Source organism: Misgurnus anguillicaudatus, chromosome 11, assembly GCF_027580225.2.
Source record: "Misgurnus anguillicaudatus chromosome 11, ASM2758022v2, whole genome shotgun sequence".
In the NCBI taxonomy this organism is placed as follows: domain Eukaryota; kingdom Metazoa; phylum Chordata; class Actinopteri; order Cypriniformes; family Cobitidae; genus Misgurnus; species Misgurnus anguillicaudatus.
In genome coordinates this window covers 5349496-5372301 of record NC_073347.2, presented here as the reverse complement: position 1 = coordinate 5372301, position 22806 = coordinate 5349496, and the positions used below count along the sequence as shown (strand labels likewise).

Sequence of the window (22806 nt, the reverse complement as noted above, 5' to 3'; positions counted from 1 at the left end):
TGAAAGCCGCATTAATTTTTAAACAGTGTATTGTGAAAAACGCTGTCATTATTCTATTACATATCCATGCATAAAATTGGAGGAATATAATTACATTTTAAATATAAAAAGTTACAATTTTAAATAAATATTATTATTTAAAATATAAAGTAGATTGTGGTTCCTTTCTGTCTAGTGATGTGTGTTTATATTTAAAACTAAAACAAATGTTTAGGTGCGTTCCATTCGACAGGGTCCCTACAGAGTGTTCACTGTTTCCTACTCCCTGAGCACGGTATATCATTTGAAGTGGACAATACTGACAATAACTGCTCATTTGGAACGCCCTGCAAACGTCATCAAAGAACATCAACGACGGGGTTGCGCAGATTGATATAACATAAATATATATATATAGGACTACATTCATATTTTAATTTTTATTTACTATCACTTTTTAAATATGTACACTATACAATAAAAAACATTGAGTACTATGTAATGAAAAACGTATGTTTATTATACCCTTTAATTGCTATCGTCGTTTATAACATGCATTTCAAAAAGCAACACTCATCAAATATAATCATTAAACGTTCTTTATTATCATGAAAATACCTGAAAAGGTTTGAAGAACAGTGATATAAATATGCTTACACATTTCCTGGAGCTGCGTGTGGAATGGCAGCATTGCAAGCAGAATCGCTTATTTTACATGCATTTAAGATACATGGTCTACCACCAGCATAGACAAGCATAATTCCTATGCTTAGCACCAGCATCCCATGCTGGTCATACCAGCAGCATATGTTGTATTTTGGTGCTAAACCAGCTAACACCAGCATGTTAATTTGCTGGTCTATGCAGTTTTTTCAGCAGGGTTACTAGTTACTAATAACATCTTCAATCATTTAATTAGTTTACTGTACACATTACTCTCTTCAAAAAGTATTGAATTAATTATTACTATTTACTTTCTAAATCCTAGTACATGATCAGGGCTCCAGACTAACTTTTTTCACTAGGAGCACAGTGGCCCCCAACTGAAAATTATAGAGGCGCAACCAGAAAATTTAGGGGCACACACTGTAAATCAACATGCTAACCAAATATTCACATTTCTACTAATTTCCACTGTATTACTAATAAATACTTTAATGATACATGCAGAAAGTACAATGTGACGTTTCAAATTCAGTGTCACATCACAAAAAAAGGTCCAATTTACTGGTCGCACTGGGTGTAAAATTCAGTGGCACACTCTCAAATTTTGGTGGCAAAATGTCACCATTTTGTGGCAGTCTGGAGCCCTACAAAAACAGTCAATATCTCAATAATATTAATGCTAATAACCAACAAGTTCATAGTGAGAAACTACACAAGTGTTACCTTTACTCTTATTAACTCACCAAAGAATTTAAAGTGAAAAGGATACATAAAAAACATTTAATCTTAGACTTTAAATGTTGATGGTAAATCTTCTATTGTATTATATATAATTGTTCTACACAACATTTAGTTAAATTTCATCAGAAGTAACTGTAATTAAAGTACTGAGTAATCCTTTACTTTTCTTTTTTAAGGAAAAAGTAATTAAATTACAGTAGATAATTAACTAGTTACACCCAACACTGCTCAACTTATACATGAAAAGAAGGTAACAGCCATTTTAGTATTGATTGTGATTTAGTCTTAGTGACTTAGGAGTCCTCTTGACTACCCCTAACCTTTCACAGATTTAGGAGCTAGTTTTAGCACTAAAACACTTTGTGAAATCCTCTTAAAATTAGGACTGACACGCCCATTATTTTTAAGAGTTTCTCTTAAATCAGCAAGTTTGGAGATACTTTTAACCTTAAGAAGATGTTTTGTGAATGCACACCCAGAAGTCATATGAAAGAGTCACTGATCAGAATAAATAATTTATTTATTTAGTTGTTAAATGTACAGTTAAACCACAAGGAATAACTTTTTTGGTATGTAATCTTAAGCAGTTATTCATATATATGTACGCAGTTCTAGAAGAACACGTTTCTGAGGATTCTGCTTTCCTTTAATACAGTATATACATTTCTTATAATAAATCAGATTGAATAAAACACATAAATAGTTGCATAAATCATAAATGCATGACTGTACTATAATGCTAATAATCATTTTAGACAATATTTTTCTGCTAAAACTAAAACATTTTTTAGGATATCAGGGTAAAGTGCAGCAATACTAAACCAACACAAGTTATTGTTTGGAAACAATATAAGGTTGCGTTATTTTCATGGTATGAAATGTATATATGAAGAGTTTCTTTGCAAAACGAGATAACTACATTTTTTTAATTGCTCAGAAATCTCGTTTTTTGGTTGTGCATTCCAATTAATTTCAAATCAACTGCAGTTGGTTTGTTTTGATTTAAACCTTCATAACTTAAAAAATACAGCTAAGCAGCACCATAAAACAAAATAATAACATGATAACATAATAATAAACATGTTTTGACAAAAATGTTAAAAAATGGATTTATCTCGTTTTGCAACGAAACTTTTCATATTTACTTAAAGGCGGAGTGCACAATGTTTGAAAAACGCTTTGGAAAAAGGAGTCGAGCCGAGTACCAAAACACACTTATAGCCAATCACCAGTAAGGGGCGTGTCTACTAACCAACATCCTTGCCTGGGTTGTGTATATGTTGGGTGGGTCTATCAACAGAAGGTCCAGATTATATTGGGGTAGGGGCGTGTTTGTTAAGGTGATTTCAAATATCAACATTGGCTTTTAAACATTGTGCACTCCGCCTTTAATGAAATGAAGGCTTTGGAGTACAGAGGCTTTATAAGGCTTTAAATAATAATAAAAAAACAATACTACAATAAAAGCAAATCTGTAATTCATTGCTTTTTACATGTTTAATTATATACTATACAGCTTGAATGTATAGTGTGCATGGAATAAGCAAAATCAATGCAAGCAACATCAGTCCCCATTACTGCTGAAGAAATCCTCCGTCACTGTGCTGCACAACTTGTTTGCTTCAGCGATTCGGCCTCAATCAGCTTCTTATGGATTTCCACCTTGTATTGAAATGAAACAAAGAAAATTTATTTAAATTTAATAAATTAAGAGTGATATTTTCATATGACAGTAGTTTAGATAAAAAAGGCACACTGCATATGTCCTGCGTTTGCATTCTTATTACCTGGCAGTGATAGTACGTTCTGCTGTTCACGTGTTTCTGGGGCTGAATGTCACAAACTGTGCCCACTGACTTCACCCTAGTGTGGGAAACCACCGCATCCGCAACCTCACACTCAACTGTGACAAACGGGAACCAATCAGCAGGAATCTCCTGATCAGATGCCAGCTCCAATTTATACACAAATGACTGAAGCTGATCCACAGCTGAGGGAAAGACAAATCAAAAAGGCTTTAAAGTAACCCCCTGACTGATATATGAATCTATTACATGACACACACAGACTATATCTACAGACAGTGTCTATAACTCTTCTGTATCATGCGAATCATGCATGTTGTCACTGTCTGATGGAAACCTCATATTTCAATTTTTGGTCACTTTTACTTTTTTTGCAAAAACTATTGCTATTGATGCCCCTTTGTATTAAATGGGAGGGTAAATAAAGAACTGACTCAAGGAATATGTGCTTCATTTTCTATATTCAACAAACACTAAAGGCTAATGTTTCATGAGCAATCATGACAAAAATCATGAGTTAACTTTATATCCTTTATAACTTTATAACATTTTATAATGTACAATAGACATAATAAACGTTTTCTTATCATTCAGGTTTATATGAGAAAAAACACTTAACGTATTTCATATTTTAGTATTATCTGCTTACCTGTACAGTAGTGTGCTTTATTTTTAAGGCGTGTACTGAATATTGTCTTTTAATATCATTGTCTTAATGTCTTACTATACACTGTAATTCATTGTCTTTATAATGTTTTAATATGGGAACACACATAAAGCGATACTTCAGCCAAATATCAAAATTACCCTATGATTTATTCCCCCTCAAGCAATCCAAGATACACACATACATTATCTTTCAGACAAACACATTTGAAGTTATTTTAGTAAATGTCTTTATTCGTCCAAGATTTATAATGGTAGAAAACAGGGGTCAGGGAACAACTTCTGACTTTAATACCCCCAAATCCACTCGGCTACAAGGAGATAATAAAGGTCTTCTGTGGGTAATCGATGCGATTTTGTAAGAAATATATTGTATATATACACTCACCTAAAGGATTATTAGGAACACCTGTTCAATTTCTCATGAATGTAATTATCTATTCAACCAATCACACGGCAGTTGCTTCAATGCATTTAGGGGTGTGGTCCTGGTCAAGACAATCTCCTGAACTCCAAACTGAATGTCAGAATGGGAAAGAAAGGTGATTTAAGCAATTTTGAGCGTGGCATGGTTGTTGGTGCCAGACTGGCCGGTCTGAGTATTTCACAATCTGCTCAGTTACTGGGATTTTCATGCACAACCCTTTCTAGGGTTTACAAAGAATGATGTGAAAAGGGAAAAACATCCAGTATGCGTCAGTCCTGTGGGTGAAAATGCCTTGTTGATGCTAGAGTTCAGAGGAGAATGAGCCGACTGATTCAAGCTGATAGAAGAGCAACTTTGACTGAATTAACCACTCGTTACAACCGAGGTATGCAGCAAAGCATTTGTGAAGCCACAACACGCACAAACTTGAGGCGGATGGGCTACAACAGCAGAAGACCCCACTGGGTACCACTCATCTCCACTACAAATAGGAAAAAAAGGCTACAATTTGCACGAGCTCACCAAAATTGGACAGTTGAAGACGTAGCCTTGTCTGATGAGTCTCGATTTCTGTTGAGACATTCAGATAGTAGAGTCAGAATTTGGTATAAACAGAATGAGAACATGGATCCATTGAGCCTTGTTATCACTGTGCAGGCTGGTGGTGGTGGTGTAATGGTGTGGGGGATGTTTTCTTGGCACACTTTAGGCCCCTTAGTGCCAATTGGGAATCATTTAAATGCCACGGCCTACCTAAGCATTGTTTCTGACCATGTCCATCCCTTTATGACCACCATGTACCCATCCTCTGATGGCTACTTCCAGCAGGACAATGCACCAAAGCTCGATTCATTTCAAATTGGTTTCTTGAACATGACAATGAGTTCACTGTACTAAAATGGCCCCCACAGTCACCAGATCTCAACCCAATAGAGCATCTTTGGGATTTGGTGGAACGGGAGCTCCGTGACCTGGATGTGCATCCCACAAATCTCCATCAACTGCAAGATGCTATCCTATCAATATGGGCCAACATTTCTAAAGAATGCTTTCAGCACATTGTTGAATCAATGCCACATAGAATTAAGGCAGTTCTGAAGGCGAAAGTGGGTCAAACACAGTATTAGTATGGTGTTCCTAATAATCCTTTAGGTGAGTGTATTTCATATATACATATTTCAAACTTTATAAATTGTAATAACTAGCTTCCTGTAACGACGCCATCTTATTCAATTAATTTGCCCCCATGGCCCCTCCCCTGGTTACGCCACTACATGCAAGTGTCTGGCCAAAACCCAGGATGTAATGTTTAAAAAAAATGTGTTGTTTTTCATTTTCTGAAAAGTAGCGGTTTTGGAGATTAGGGGTTTCGATCAGACAACGATGATATGATAAGGTAAGCATAAGTCAAAATGCAGATCTTTACTGCGATCCAGACCAAGACATTGTTATTCATGATAACATCTATCAATGTTATTGTTTTGTTATATATTGTAAATATTGTGTTACATTGTGTTTTCTTACCAACATTCTTTTGAGGAAGTCTGTCAATTCTCCACACAATGGCTCGATACACATTCTCATATTTTGCTGTGCCAACAGACACTTGCATGACAGAGTGAGATTCTGCAACGTGTGCCGAGCCCAAGCACGCATTTCTGTTCATGCGAGCCTTGAGGGATTTCTGTCGCAGCAGTGACCCACTGTTGGGCACTTTAACCCAATCACCTGGAAACGGTATCTGCAGAGAAATGTTTTCACAGAATGTCTCTAGAGTTTTTTCAGATGATGGGAAACTCAATGGGACATTGAGGAAGACCTGCAGCTCAACACAGGCACCCTGCACAGTCACCACAGCTTTAACGGACAGGGGCAATTTCTCGCAATTGAGGGACGCGGTCCTGTAGCGCATGAGCTCCACCCGACAAGCGTCAGGAAGACAGAATTTAATCAGCCGCTGATGTAGAAACTGTGCTTTTCTTACACACTGGTGAAAATGGTAGTCTGTGATCTCCATCCAGGGCTCATCATCCTCATCTGAACCATACGCAGGGGAATGTTTAAGAAGTCCAAGGTCATTCAGGGCCAAGAAGCACTCTGGTGCACCGTTCAAGAAAGCTAAGCAGTGAATTCGTGTGATGGCCTTACAATCGACAACAACTCCATCTTTATCCTGACGCATCCAGATATGGTCAGAGATGTCCAAAAACAGCTCCTGTTCTTCATAGTGTTTGTGCTGTTGGTGCGCTGTTGGTAACCGCATGAGCTCTTCTTCAATAGACACCAGCAGGTCCTCTATGTCACCATATTCGGTGGTGCCAAACTTCAAAAGTTGCTCCGCTTCTGCTTCGTGCGTTACCTCATGTTTCGGGTGATAGCGTTTTCTTTCGACATACGACACATGCTCAACCTTTATTGTAGCGATCTTGCGTGGTTCGCCGTAACTCTCTAGTTTGGGACCTGACAGACAGCAGTTAGCATGAAGCTGAAATTCTTTGAAGGGTTTCTCCAGGCCCTTCTCGTAAAACAACTGTAGTAGAGCTCCAGGCAGCAGCTGCAGGTATATAGGTCCCCACTGGCGAGAAGACATGCGGTTCTTTTTCTCTGGAATTCTAAGCATCAATGACCAACCGTGCCTACTCTGACTGAGGAACAATCCTTGAGGAACAAAGGATGGGGTTCTAATCATCTCTTTACCTTGATTAATTCCTAAAGCTGAAAGATAATTCTCTTTGTCTAGTTTCCCATCATTAGCCTCTTGTTCGTTCTCTTCTGTTCTCAGTCGTTCAAGTTCATGGCATATATAAGAGTAGGAGTACTGAGGGTGGTCCTGGGGTGGCTCGTTACCGTCTTTGGAACGGATGAAGAAACGAGGTAAACCGGGACCAGAGTCAGAGTCTGACGATGAGCTCCGAGACAGTCGTTTATGATCGGCTTCTACCCATGCAGGGTTTAAATGACCCGATTTATCTTGGGATGGGCTAATTGAATGGGGGTCTTTTTGAAATCCTGGAGAAAAGTTGGTAAAAGTGCTTGAGAAATAGTCTGGTTGATCCTGAAGTCCATAATAAAAGGGCGACTGACCTGCTGGTGTTGTCTTCACTGGAGTGCACATGGGAGTGTTACTGGGCACTTGCAAGCTTTCGTTAAGGCTAAAATCCAACAATGGGGATTCCAGGGCTGTGCTGAAGCTCCATGTTTCACTTCCCATAGATGGGAGAACAAGTTTCAAACCATTCGGGCGTGGTACTGAACCTGAGTTTGAAGACCGCAGTGGTTTCTGGGGTGAGGAGAAGGATGTCCCTTCATCATCAAATGTAACCCAGTTGGATGGATGATTCATGGAGCACATTTTTTTTGTATACAGGGCTTTTCTCAGGGAAAAAACTGCCACAGAAGTAATCTGAAAAAGATATTGTCACGTTTTGAAAAATTGCTTTGCATTCGTGAAAAACAAACAAATTGTAATAGCTACTGTATTATGCACCCCAAACACATTTGGAGAAAAAACAGATTGAGTCAAATTGAGTTTGAGACCCATGCCCTAACCAAATATTATAGTATGAACACAAAATAACAGAACATTTTAACCATACAAAGGTGTAAAAAAAGCACGGTGACATGACTTTCGAGTCACTATGAAGGTGCTAAAAACATGCCGAGGTGGCAGGGCCATACACAGGATTTTATAAATACCAAGGTCAGAATATGCATTTTGCTTTGGAATGCACCCCTGGAAACAAAATGTATTTCCCTGCTGTATTCAGCATTTAAAGAGATCAGAAGACCAAAGAATCTCACATTCCAAACAGTCTGCACCGCGCCATAAGAAACCGAACGTAGAAGCGTAGAGCCAAAAGACAAGCGCTGTTTGACTGCTGAGGAGTGATTGGCCACCAAAGCAGATTAGGCAATTACTCAACAACTTCTATTACACATCAAAAATGACTTCTGGACTTCTGGAAACCACAATTGTGGGTAAGGCCATGCTAGGTGGCGTTACCCCAGTAATTGAACTAGGAATTCCATTGATTTAAATAGTAAACCACAGGTGTCATTTAAAAAATATATTAAAAATGATTTCTACTTGTACACATGCAAAGAATTAAAGGTGTCTTTATTTAACACATCATTTTAATAACTAAAAGTACCCTGCACATCAAAAAATAACGCTGAAGGGGAAGCCCTGAACGCCAAAAAGTCAAACAGAATACACTTAAAAAATGACGCTAAAGGAAAGATATGTGGAATACCAAGAATCCAAGTGCACTAAAGGATAATTATCAACATGGTATATAAATGAATTCACTTTTTAAACATATCTATGCAGAAATTAGGGATTGTTTAGAAATATAATGGTAGACCTAAAACCTATGTTAAGGCAAGTTTTGTTGTATTTGATTATAGTTTAAGTACAAAGTCATAATCTCACATCACATGTTAAAGGCGGAGTCCACGATGTTTGAAAAACGCGTTGGAAAAGGAGACGGGCCGACTACCAAAACACACTTATAGCCAATCAAATCAAATCAAATGCCGGGTTGCGTATGTGTGGGGCGGGTCTATCAACAGAAGGTCCAGATTCTATTGGGGTAGGGGCGTGTTTGTTTAGGTGATTTCAAATATCAACATTGGCTTTCAAACATCATGGACTCCGCCTTTAAACCAAACAATTCAGCTATTATTTATCTTTTAACTATTCATAACATTCTCTTATGTTTGTTTAAAATTAAATTAGATTTTTCATTAACAATTTTGTCAATAATTTGGATAATGTATGCTATGATTGGCTTCTTTTTACCATGCTTTAAAATGAATCTGTTCATTATCATGTAGTCACACAGGAAAACCTGCTGTGTAATCAGATGATGTCTGCACTGTTTCACTTTGACTGTAACAAACTTCCATTCAAAATCTCGATTTCCGATTTAAATAAAATTAAAATCGTGTCAAAATGTAAACTCAAATTAATTACAAATCTGTAAAATCACCTAAACCTAACTGATGCCTACGGGTACCCTTAAGGCCAAAGTTTACTCCCGTTTTTATGCATACGCAAAGGTCCACATACAGTGTGAGTGACGTAATATTCGTCATCAGAAGAGTGTGTGCGTACTGTGCGCGCACCGGCAGATTTTTCAAAACCCGTGTACATTGTACGCGTAGCTTGCACATGTGCCTACAAGAGAATGTATTATGTAGCCCAGGAGATACATTGCATTTTGATGCAATGTGCATGCGTCGAACATCTGTGCACACGTACGAGTCAAATAAACTAAACTCTACTTTGCAAGGCCCTGCATTCGACTGTTCGTGTATGTTTGCAAAAACGGAAAAAGCTTAGGGGGCTTCGGCTTTTGATTGCACAGGAATGTCTCCCACATCAGGGTTTCTTTTTAGAAAATTATCCATTTTACAGTAATGTAGTGTTACTGCAAATGAATAAAAAATGCTCTGTCTGATGTAAGGATGCATAACGATTAATCGCGATTCATCTATAGCAGAATAAAAGTTTTTGTTTACATCATGCGCGTGAATTGTATATAATAACTTCATATATATAAAAGATACCAGTACGTAGATTGTAGCAGCAAACACACTGTGCTGTGATCATGCCGAATTTCTGACACTGTCAGAAAAATATCGTAGGCTATCTTTGGACGCAAGACCGGAAAAACGGTCGTCTTTGAACCTCTCTCACTGTACGACATAGGACCACAGATGAAGAGCCACGATAATAGAAATCGCGACGATTGTTTCACGATGGCATTTGTCTTTTATCTGGGACAACGAAAAATCCTGCAGTGTAGCCCGGGCTTAAAACAGGGTTCCCACTCTTTTTCAGAGATCATTTTTCAGGACATTTTTTTATTTCAATACGGTACAAATTAAAGTAAAAAAATTCCTGACTGTTAACACTAAATAGGCTTAGTTACTGGTCGGGATGTCTGGTTTTGATCTGTGTAATCCTGCCACTGCCAATTTAGCCAATAGTGTATTTCAACAGCTCGGTTGACCCTGCTGGAAAAACCAGCATACCAGCATATGTTGTGTTTTGGTGCTGGTATGCTGGTTAGGTGCTGGTGTTCATTAGTATACCAGCACCAGTATCCCATGTTGGTCATACCAGCAAGACCAGCATATGTTGTGTTTTGGTGCTGGTATGCTGGTGACCACCAGCTAAACCAGCAACAAACCAGCATGGACCAGCATGGGAATTATGCTGGTCTATGCTAGTTTATTCCGCAGGGCAGTTATCACCCCTACTGAAAAACCTAACTTAGACCAGCTGGTTTAGGATGGCAGTAGCTGGTTTAAGGTGGTCCTCCCAGCCTGGCAAAGCTGGTCAAGCTGGTGGGTCAGCTGGTTTTCCAGCCTGACCAGCTAAATCCAGCTTAAAAGTGACCAAAACACCGTTAGACCAGCTTTATTTTTCAGTAGAGACGGCTGCTGAGATGAGACCTTCAGTGGACGCAACCTCGAGTTGCAGATTAAGTTATAAATGTCTGGCAACCCGAGAGGGTTGTCTCCAATATTTTGACTTTAGACCAAGTTTAGATACTAAGTTCAGTCGCTAGAGGTCAATGTTACACACAGCCCCTTTAACATTATTATTTCATTTTAGAAAGAGTTTAGCGGCTTTTGCATCTGAGCTCCACATATTTATATGCAAGTTAGCGTAAAATCACTATTTCTAATGTACAGTTTATTGTGGTGAATCCAAATACCATGGTAGTTAAAGATATGATATTTAAATCTGTAGAAAACTTACACTTGAGGATAATATAAAACTTTATACTTCAAAAGTACTTTGCTTTGTATTATTACTTGACGCCCGCGATTTACAGCAGCATAACACACAAACAAACACTTTATAGCCCTAACAATTTTAATGGGAAACAAGCAGATTTACTGTAAATACTACACTTTCTTCAGAATGTGATTCATACAGAAACTCAGTCAGTATAAAACTCTTTATCAAAAGCGATCTATTGTTTGTTTTTATAATCTTTTAACCTTCTTCTGTACTTCTGTAAAAATCTGATTCCGCCCGTTCTTCTTTATTGTCTAACGTTAGTTCTTTGTCTCTCTTAACTTTAAACTTACAAACACCGCAAACAACTGATGTACAGCTAGAAACGGTAGAAATATTAGCATGATATTTGCTTACCTCATAATTTCAGAGAAAGAATTTACAGCAGACCGTTTTTCCTCAAAATGGCAGAAATAAGTGGAGCGGACGCGATTCCATCCAAAACATCCCGAACGGGAAGCGGATTCAGAAGTCCTAGTATGGCAAACGGCTGATTAATATTCATAAGACAAGCATTCGCAATTGGACCGTTACCGATCAACGTCAGCATATACCCTTCCGACTGAGTTAACGGGTAGAGGCCCTATGGCAGGGTAAGGGATGATTTCTCTTCTGTTTACATTTATCATCTAACCTGATCCACGTGTCAAAGATGTTTTGTCTCTACTTAAAATCTCAATAGACTTCGAAATATATTTGTCTAAAGAAATTGCGAAATCTCAAGCACTGATTTGGCTTTAATTGGTTAATAATTGTTAAGACTTCACTAAAGAAATGTATTTTAATGTACATTAAATTATGTGTGAAAATGGCTTTCCTGTAATCATTTGTCTTGTGCTGCGGTCAGATAGTACAATGACACAAATCACTGACAGTCAGTCTGCTTTCTGTTTTATAGTAATAAAAAAACATTAAAGCATATAAATAGTGTCCAAAACAGACAAGTACAAAGACAAATAGAAGATGAACCTTTATGGATCTGGAAAAACAAGTAAACAAAGACGTTACTGTGGTAAAACACATTTTATATGTTAAGATAAACTACAGCTAAAGTGCAGTATAAATAAAATGACATCTTAGCACTTCTCATATTATTACCTCATTAGTATGAATGGATTTGTTGTTTTCTTTACTTTGGATAAATACATTTGCTAAATGCAAACAGTATGAAAGAAATAAAGACCAGAACTACCATCAACTTTCAAGGTTTGCGCATCTTTAATGAATGAATGAAATCAGTCTGAAAACAACACATCTTTGATTACACCTTTATTTTAATTGTATTTATTACTTTGTGATGGTAAACCGATGTGAATGCATTTAATGAGAAAGAAAACAGACCAAGATCAGATAATATTTGTACACTCATGATAGTTTTGAATAAACTACCATGGATGTTAAATAATTTGATCATATAAGAGTTGAATTAAGATAGTAGTTTTGGTAATATATTTCCTTTAATAATATGGAGATCTGCTCTATTATATCATAGACTGCTGGACAACACTGATCTATTTCAACCAGAAAAATATTTAGGACCTGGGGGGAACCCATGAAGTGCATCAGGTCTGATAAAGAGTTTTTATTCATCTTACACACTAGATATAAGTGTAAATCAATGCCACTGAGTAACTCTTCTCTGCATGCTTTAAATCCAAGTGTGTGTATGTGCGTGCGTGCGTGTCTGTGGTTTTTCTAACAGCCACTGTGTGTTTGTGTTAAAAACTACACAAATGCTGGAATTTCAACATCCCACTCACACATGAAGACACAAACACTCAATCGGTCAGAACGAGCTTGAAAACACAATCACTTATACAAACTGCTATCACATATTGTGTTACAGTGACACATGCACACACAGGAAGGCGCGCACACGCGCACACACACACTAAACTCTTTTCCTCTTGCAGTCATGTGCCACAGATGAAAAGGTGAAATCCAGGCATGTTTAATCCATGATGGTAAAAGAATCTGTGAGATCTCTGTTCTACTATCGGCCTTTGTTCTTCTTTGAGTTTCCCTGAAAGAGTCACACAGAAAAAAAAGAGTTTAGATTTCTGAAACAGAAGGGCTTACTCATCATTTATAATCTTTCATATTACACTCAAGTAAAATCAGAGCTTACAACCAATCCCCATATAAAAGCAAAACATTTCAATATTTAAAAGCAGAAAAACAGCATAAATATATATTAATATATAAATATATATATATTATATAAATATAGCAGCAATTACAGGGTCAAGTGCGGACACAAATAGCCAAAAGTGAGTTTGGAAAAGCACTATACAAAAAAACCCTCATGATTTTAGGATTAAGTTTTCTAAATATGTAAGCAAGAATAAGCATTTTCTCATATCTCAAGGCCACTAGGTGTCATTGTAACAAAACCGTGCATGCACCTTCAAGTCTTGCTTCTGTTATGACCTATACCAAGTTTCATGTTATACACAAAGTTTGAATATACAACCTCACATCCATCCTGGCATGTACAACGTCAAATTTGTTGATGAAATTCACTTAAGAAAACATAAGGCTGTCAATAAGTATTCACCGATTTTACAACGGCCAACTTTACAGCGGAAAATATGTTTACAACCTGATATAGAAAGTGTCTTCATGACAACTGTGAGGGAGGTGAAATTTTTGTAACTAATCTGTTTCAATTATACTAAGCCTTAAAGTTCTGCATAATTAAGGGCGTGGCCACTTGAGTGACGGATCAACAGCCACTGCTGTCACTACAGTCGAGCTAGGTGGGCGTGGTTTCAGCAACCAGCCACCTCAGCTCAACCCACGTCCCGCCTCTACCCATTTTCGGTTATCTGAAAGTGATGTATTGTGAAAAAAAAACGATGAGAAAAAAGATGGGAATTGTAAATAAGATTATATTGGACATTAGTTATAATGAATGAATGAAATATTGTTAACAGTCGTGGTGTGCGTAACTAGGCAAACGCGTTTTCGTTCATGTTGCATGACACGTCATCGAAGTATGTCCCAGAACGTGCATACTCTTTTGCTACACACTCAAAAGTATGTACATTTTCCTTACAAAAACAGTACATACTTTTAGGTCGTAGTATAAGTAGGCGAATTGGGACATAACATATGTCTATATTTTTTACTATTATTTAATACTTAAAAGTATTTCCTTAAAGGAATAGTCTACTCATTTTCAATATTAAAATATGTTATTACCTTAACTAAGAATTGTTGATACATCCCTCTATCATCTGTGTGCGTGCACGTAAGCGCTGGAGCGCGCTGCGACGCTTCGATAGCATTTAGCTTAGCCCCATTCATTCAATGGTACCATTCAGAGATAAAGTTAGAAGTGACCAAATACATCAACATTTTTCCTATTTAAGACGAGTAGTTATACGAGCAAGTTTGGTGGTACAAAATAAAACGTAGCGCTTTTCTAAGCGGATTTAAAAGAGGAACTATATTTTATGGCGTAATAGCACTTTTGGGAGTGCTTCGACTCGCCTGAAAAGTCCGCTCCCCTTCTCACTCTCATAATGGGAGAGGGAGGGTGTTACTGCGCCGAGTCGGGGTGCTCCCAGGGGTGCTGTTGCGCCATAAAATATAGTTACTCTTTTAAATCCGCTTAGAGATGCGCTAAGTTTTATTTTGTACCACCAAACTTGCTCATATAACTACTCGTCTTAAATAGGAAAACGTTGATGTGTTTGGTCACTTCTAACTTTATCTCTAAATGGTACCATTGAATGAATGGGGCTAAGCTGAATGCTATCGAAGGGTCGCAGCGCGCTCCAGCGCCTACGTGCACGCACACAGACGATAGAGGGATGCATCAACAATTCTTAGTTAAGGTAATAACATAGTTTAATATTGAAAATTAGTAGACTATTCCTTTAAGTTCTGCTATGCGTTGCTACAAAGTCCTTAGTTCCCATTTTACCATAAAAAATTAAGGGACTATATAACAGGCTTCTTTCTAAAGGGGGTCGCACACAGGACGAGAAGCGCAACGCCATGTCGCGTCCAGGACAACTCAAAGGCATCATACACCGGAAGTGCATATTAAATAGTGCGAGCTAAGTCAGATAGCTTCTACTTGAAAAATGCAAAATATGCGTTTGCAGCCAATGTTAATCGCTAACGATTTGGGACAAATATGATGTTATTTAATGTTAAACTATGTGAGTGGCGCTCTGATATGGATTTAAGCAGTTTCCAGAGTCACAGTGGACAGATGCCGCCAGGCGCTGCCGGTGTGCGTACATTCATAGAAAACAATGTGTTCTGTTTTTAGATTCATGGCGCGACTGTACAAACTGTATATTCTACCCCAGTCCCTAACCCCAACCATCACAAAAACCTGTTGGCAGTCATTGACTATTCGAAAGGTGACAGGAGGAGGAAAGAGGTCTGTGTGGTGGGCGACCAACCTTAGATGTGAGTTTGAGCGTGTCGATCTCTTCTCTCTGTTTGCTGAGCGTGTCATTCATACTGCACAGATGGTCGCTCATCATGCTCAGTTGATCTTCATAGCTTTTCTTCGTGGTGCTGAGCTCATCCTGTACAGCAAACCATAAGCACAACTTCAACATACAGTTTTACAGCAGCAACAAATGGAAGTATATATATAAAAGAACAAGGATGAGCATGTTTAGTAGAGCACCTCCTGAAGTACCTGTAAGCGAGTGATGTTTTGATTGGCGAGCTTCAGTTCCTCTGTCAAAGCCTCGCGAGAATTTTCTGCAATGGCAAGACGTTTGGCTACAGCTCGGCACTGAAAAAAACAGAGGACAACATATTTCATGAAAAATGATAAAGAACTACACTGCAGGGATAAGACGGTGAGAAAAATTTCGCCACGGACAGCAAATGATGTAATCGGTGAGAGGTTGACAACCGTGTAGCACCGGTAACACAGACTCTCTCAACAAGCCTGCAAATTCACTAGAGATCAGCATTTCAAAGGATACTGAACTTTTTTAAAGTTTTTTTCTAAGTGTCTAGTTTTCATATTTCATCAACGTTTTGCATGTATTTACTGTTATAAATCTTCAAAAATCTTAAACTATACATCATTGGACAGCACTAAGATACTTCATAACCGTTTTGCAGTAATAATAATGCATTAAAAGTAATTTATTAATTTAAAAATAGTATGTAACAAATGGTTGACAATTGTCCTTGGTAAAACCACTAAAAGTGTCACAAAAAACAACTAGTTGAGACTTATGGCTTCAGGTGTTTAGCTTTTTGGGCATTTTTTTTATTTTTATTGTTTTTAAATATAAAATATATACCTTATTGCATTAATTTTATTTATTATAAAATAAATGTAAACTGATATTAATATTTTTTTCTTTAATATTCACAACTCCAGACACTTCAGTAAAAAACTAGAAAAAAAGACCAAGATCAGTCTTCTAGACCAAAGAATGACAGAGCTATATTATGGCACTTTTCCATTTCCCCACAAATTCCATTCCCACGCAAAAATAGTGCATACGTGCATGTCGCGGATGTGCCACCACAAACTGCAAGGAAAACACTGCTACTGCGTTCCTGATTCTCAGCCTGTGGATGTTTTCACAGCTATAAGGGAATTTGGGAACTTACAACAAAGCACAGAGATGACAACAGGTTTGCTCGAGACAGCACAAGCACGAAGGTAAAGCTAATCTTGCTTAGCATGACGCTGGTAGTGACGATTCTCTCAGACTAATCAGTGATCTACAGTGTTTTTACCTCACGTTTTAGTATCAGCTCAGATCGCTTGGAACCCCAACAGAGGTGGTACTAAAAAAAGGATTGGGTACTAAGTACTGTACCCAGTGGAAAAGTCCCCAAAAGTAAGCTGACCCATCCCAACTTGTGGGGTACTATGCAATAGAAAATTATGAGAATAAAATTATGAGAATATGTGGGCTTACCTTTGTTTTCTTCTTGTTGCGTTTTATAAAAATAGCAACGAACCACAAACTAAGCATCCGTTTAAAAGTATGGAGAAAGAATAAGGGTTTTTGTTTATTTCTGTTACAACACAGTTATATCGCTGTCATGTCGTCTGGCTCATTTATTTTGTTAATAATAATGAATAATGGTAATACTCTAAAGTTAAAGATCAAAAAAAGTTTATTAATCTGTGGCAAAATTTCCTATTTTTCCTACGGTACTTAAAAAATGTACAATTTTTTATTTAAGGATCAAGATGTCAAAATGAGGAATTATATTAGTAAAACTTAATGTGTGGCCTTTGTGTACACCGTCCTCTACACATGAATACCCTGATTTGTAGTTTTATTTAGTTATAATAAATGAAAAAATATAATTAAATACATGTTTAGCATTTTATCCATTTATCAGAAAAAAATAATCAGCCGATAAATTGATTATCAAAATAATTGTTAATTGCAGCCCTAATTAATATATTGCTTTTTTATGCTATATTAAAAAGTTATTCAAACTGGAAATATAAACAGAAATCAACCAAAGAGCACAGAAAAACACTTGGCAATCTCTGAGAACCTCCTGTGATTACACAACAATGCATCTGCATGCTGTTCTTTATAATAAACTCACTGAGCGCGTGGCTTGTCTGTACCGCTGACTCATTTAAACATCACTAATTTATGCATTCAACAGACATGACTGTGATTGGCTGTAATGGCAAAACCACAGCAAAATGTATCTTGGCTTTTTTGCCCATAGCCCCCAGTAATTTCTGACCCCAAAATGCAAATGGACCATTTGGCATTAAATGCCTCCAAAATGGACCCAATTGTCCATATGGTACTTAGTTCATATTAGCTGGGGTGGTGCATTTAAATTTAAGTTCATTATTGTAACATGATTTTAGGGAATCGAGTAGATGGGATACAGATTTATTTCTGAAGTGGGAGCTGATAGTTTGTGAAATAACACATCAATGTCACCACTGTCGGAGACACTAACACACCTTAATCTATAAATTGCATGCAATAATACTGCGTTTCAATGCTGCTAGTGCTAATGTTTGTAAGATTCTCTGCTACAAGCCACAACAAGTCAGTCATGAGTGTATATGTTGCTTTAGACAACTGCTTTCAAAAACAGAAAAAAAACTTTCGGGTGATACTTCTTTACTGGTTGAGACAGTCAAACTTAACTCAACATAGCGCACCTCATACTGCTTTTAACCATTGAGTAAACTATGTTAAACCCAGCGAACACACGTCACGTCAAGTTGTTTTCATTTAAGCCATGCATTAAAGTCTGGGACCAGGCTTAGACTTTGCCTGAAACCAGGCTATTATAATTCTGTTTCAACTAGGGCTGCACGATAGGGCTGTATTGATATATCACGTGTCCCATTAAAAAGACCTGTCTAACTCTTTCCCCGCCAGCATTTTTAAAAAAAGTTGCCAGCCAGCGGCAGCATTTTTCATGATTTTCACAAAAGTTTAATGCCTTCCAGAAAATGTTCTTCTTTAAATATATAAACAAACAATATATCAGATGAAAGAACAGACCCTCTGCTTTCAAACAAAAAACCCGTTTCATCCTACCTTCAGTAGTTCTCTTGTAATCACCTCTCAAACGTGGGTAGGTTTCTTCAAGATCAGCCAGTTTTGGCAAAAAGCTGAGATGATTCCGTTTTTGTGAGGGACTTTTGGTGGAGATCAGATGCAGAGCGATCTTTAAAACATACACAGAGTTCTTTCTCTTTCACGTGAGGCACTACTTCCGGGTTGTATAAGTTGCGGAAGTGCTCCACCTGGTGGATAATAGCGGTATTGCGGAAAGACAGAAAATCTCGTCATTGGCGGGGAAGCGTTTTCTCTTAATTGACGAGATATCTCGTCAAGGGCGGCGAAAGAGCTAACATCGATTCTGCACCGCGATTCTGTGTTTTATGCACAGCTTGTGCGTGTACTATGGCGTTTTGGTCAGTAAGAAGTCCTTATCAATCTAAAATCATTATGAGTCGGACTCATTTATAACGTGCATTTAAAAAAGCAACACTCGTTAAACAAAATCATTCAAAATATTCTTTATTATCATGAAAATACCTGAAACAATCTGAAGAACGGCGATATAAATATTCCTGCAGACATTTTCTGGAATAGCGTTTGCAATGCTACTTCTGTGGCACAATTGGAGTTTCTGCACAAGAGTGCCCTCTGGCTTTTGGATGTGGCAGCATTTCACCGTAATTCATTCATTGAGAAAACGCGCATTTGCACGATAAATCGTTACAGCCCTACTGCACGATAAATCGCATGTGATTGTCAAGCGCATCTCATCAGTAATGCTGGTTCCTTGAATAGTAGTAAATCACCATCAGGTGCTTTCAGATGGCGCGGCATTTACTACACAGAGCCGTAGTTCACTGACAATCGGGTCAATTTCGCAATAATTATCACGGATGTATCGCCGGCATTATGGCCCAGCTTGTCAGGGAACTACGACTCTGTGTAGCAACCGCCGCTCCATCCGAAAGCAGCCGATGGCGACCCACCACTAACCAAGGAACCGGCATCACTGACGAGATGCGCGTGGTATTGCATGCGATTTTTCGTGCAGCCCTAGTTTCAACTTAGTAAAAAGCATTTTAATCATTAAATAGTAGTGTCATTTGAGTTCAGACTGACCTCAGAGTGAAAGTGGACAGCTTTACTGTCACACATCTGGAGTTGAGCGGTCAGCTCGGACACACGGCTCAGATAATGCGTTTTGATCAGTTGTTCACGAGATTCCTGATCTTCATCCTACAGCACACAAACAAGACTGAATATGATGTATAAACAAGTACATAATATTAGTTCAAGACATAATGAAAACATAAATACGTACAATGTCGCTGCAGGATGTGATTGTTACCATGCCGACCTGATAATGCAGACACATCAGCAAAAGATAAAAGAGTTAATAACGTCATAATGAGACTGGCAGATTATATTTTTATTTGATGGCCAATGACCACTAAGAAGTAAATATGGCAAGACCACCAACTCACTTATAATCCCTTTATATTATCAACACTGTTGCTCATCAATTTTCCTAATCTTATCCAATCATGAAATTTACAGCATTTATGTAAAAAAAAAAAACTTTATAGACTGCGTCACATATAACAGCTGCTATTCAGATGCATCGACTTTTATCAGCACTGCTGCAATTTAAACATCAGCACTAAAGGGCAACTAAAACTTTTCTAATACCGTTTGGACAATAAGCAATATTAAAAATAAAAATATTTAACTACATACAACAAATGTATTTGAAAATCAAAGTGTTATGGTTTTAGATTCCGAGTGATAAATAAGTCTGTGGGTGGGGAGTTTGATGATAAACTCACCATACTTGTGTCCTGGATAAGCTCTGTACTCTCTGTACGGCCAGCTTTAGAGCTTTCGCTGCTGCTGCGAGAATGACCTCCAACAACACCGCTGACCTGAGCCTCCAGCTGAGCGATACGCTGGTTCTCCTTCTCCAGACGCACCTGCCCGAGTTGAGCCTCCAGCAACCAGTGCTCTTTCTCCTGCTCCAGACGGGAAATCTTCTCCTGAGTCTGAAGAACCTGGCGAGGGATCACACATCCAACACGTGAGAGCGCTCACAGAAAGAAACTGAGAAACGGAGAAAAATCAACAGAGGAAAAACAGTAACAGTCAAAGAGAAACAGAGAGAGAGAGAGACCAACAGAGAGACACAGAGTAACCAACAGATAGATAAAAACCTATTCACACATCACATTAATCCCAGAGAAGTGCCATATAATTGCTTAATTGTTTTTTAGGATTGCTGCCGTGAATGGGACTTTGTAACATTGCCGTAACATTTACGGAACACATCTTGTGTAAACAAAAGGCAGAAACAATACCGTAAGGGACTTGTCATAGTGAGGAAATGCGTGTCATTTCAACAAAAAGTTACTGTTTAACTCTTTGACACAAGGGTTTTAAATTTAGATCAACATCAGGGTTCACACGGGTCATGGAATATCTGGAATATCATGGAATTTTAAAAACGTCTTTTCCAGACATAGAAGGTCAGGGAATTTTATATTTTTCTGTCCAAGTCATTAGATATCAGGGATTTTTATTTGTTGCTTTAAATTTTAGTTTCTATTTATGAAAATGTAATCCGCTTGTTAAGTTGTGACATAATACCATTTCCGGGTCCAAGCTTCCCCTGATTGGAATTTAATCAGCTGTTTATTGGACTTTTTATTAATTTCACGTATTTAAGCTACATTCTTATAAACTCACGTTGTAAACTATTTTATTCAAGCTCACGACATCCCAGACATAGGTCATGGACATTCAGCTTTTAAGTCAGTTTAAGACATTTGACTTACAGTGGGTAACCTGATTAAAGGGGACATTCCACAAGACGTTTTTAAGATATTAAATAAATCTTTGATGTCCCCAGAGTACATTATGTGCAGTTTTAGCTCAAAATACCATATAGGTAATTTATTGTGGCATGTTAAAATAGGCATGTTATGGGTCTGAGCAAAAATACACAGTTTTTGTGTGTATCCCTTTAAATCCAAATGAGCTGCTCAGGTGGGCGGAGTCTCAAGTGCTCGGGCTGTAGAGAAGAGCATCAAGAGGAGGGAGATTTTCTCACGAAAGAAGTTAGTAAACGATGTTCAGCATTATATATTTGAACAAGTTTAAACAGTTCAATCATCTGTTTATGCATACTAAATACAAGTTTTATCAGCAGATGGGGAACATTGTGAAATAAAAATAGACTTTTAGCTCTCATGCTGCTGCCAGTACGTTTTAAACAGGCACAATGATTTTCAGCATGTTACAAATAAAATACACGTCCACAAACACTCATTTTACTTTTTGACCAAACCACACGAGCACATTTAAATGATCTGTAATAAAACAACATGTTTAATGCTTAAACTTTAGAGAAACAGATCAAATGACATGTTTAAGTTTATACAGGGAGTGCAGAATTATTAGGCAAGTTGTATTTTTGAGGATTACTTTTGTTATTGTACAACTACAGTGCTCTTGGTCAATTCACAATGTTAACAAACCCTCAAACCTGAACATTTAAGTAGTAAAAGTGAAATTTTGGCTTTATTAAGAGAATATTTCTATGTACATCATTATTAGGCAACTATTAGTGTGCAGAATTATTAGGCAACTAAATGAAAAACAAAGATTTTACCATCTCACTTGTTTTTTTTCACCTGTTAAAGTGAGAATAATAAACAAACTCTACATTTACAAAAAAAAATAATAAAAAATAAAAAAATGTATACTCAGTGACCAATATAGCCACCCTTCTTTTCAATAACAGTCACAAGCCTTCCATTCACGGATTCAGTCAGTTTCTTGATCTGATCTGAACCAACATTTTGTGCAGACGCAACCACAGCCTCCCAGACACCGCCCAGAGAGGTGCACCGTCCACCCCCACTGCAAATGTCCCGCTCAAGAAGGGATCAAAAGGTCCCAATAGGGTCCAAGTCAGGCGAAGAAGGGGCCATGTCATTAGTTTTTCACCTTTAAGGCCTTTACCGGCCAGCCACTCAGCCGAGCACCTTGATGCATGTGCTGAAGCGTTGTCCCGCATAAAAAAGTCTTCTTGAAAGATGCAGACTTCCTCCTGCACCACTGCTTGAAGAAAGTGTCCTCTAAAAATTGGCAGTAGGTCTGAGAGTTGTTTTTTATTTCCATTTTCAACCCAAAAAGGTCCAACAAGCTCATGTT

At 37.8% G+C, this 22806-nt stretch overlaps 2 protein-coding genes across 2 annotated transcripts in view; both read right to left on the bottom strand.

The window, feature by feature from the left end:
- Positions 1-1888: 1888 nt before the first annotated feature.
- Positions 1889-11794, bottom strand: ston1 (stonin 1). Its single transcript, XM_055170638.2, has 4 exons — positions 11456-11794; positions 5809-7687; positions 3174-3376; positions 1889-3048 (listed from the first exon to the last, which is right to left on the bottom strand). The coding sequence occupies exons 2-4, from the start codon at positions 7634-7636 to the stop codon at positions 2983-2985; spliced, it is 2097 nt and encodes a 698-aa protein (XP_055026613.2). The 5' UTR covers positions 7637-7687; positions 11456-11794; the 3' UTR covers positions 1889-2982.
- A 500-nt stretch (positions 11795-12294) lies between these two features.
- The window catches only part of ppp1r21 (protein phosphatase 1, regulatory subunit 21), a 32925-nt gene continuing 22413 nt past the window's right edge, over positions 12295-22806 (bottom strand). The window contains exons 17-22 of the mRNA XM_055170640.2: positions 20424-20645; positions 19919-19954; positions 19717-19833; positions 15765-15863; positions 15520-15648; positions 12295-13121 (exon numbers count right to left, since the gene is read on the bottom strand). Coding sequence (XP_055026615.1) covers positions 13092-13121; positions 15520-15648; positions 15765-15863; positions 19717-19833; positions 19919-19954; positions 20424-20645 — 633 coding nt within the window. The 3' untranslated portion in view covers positions 12295-13091. The remainder of the gene's footprint in view (positions 13122-15519; positions 15649-15764; positions 15864-19716; positions 19834-19918; positions 19955-20423; positions 20646-22806) is intronic.

What these genes read in the sequence shown, in the direction of transcription:
- ston1 (XM_055170638.2), bottom strand. Translation starts at nt 7,636, where the DNA reads ATGTGCTCCATGAATCATCCATCCAACTGGGTTACATTTGATGATGAA. An exon ending in ACTTCCTCAAAAGAATGTTG is followed by an intron (nt 3,377 to 5,808) that starts GTAAGAAAACAC and finishes TCTTTCCCTCAG; the next exon opens with CTGTGGATCAGCTTCAGTCA. An exon ending in GAACGTACTATCACTGCCAG is followed by an intron (nt 3,049 to 3,173) that starts GTAATAAGAATG and finishes TTTCAATACAAG; the next exon opens with GTGGAAATCCATAAGAAGCT.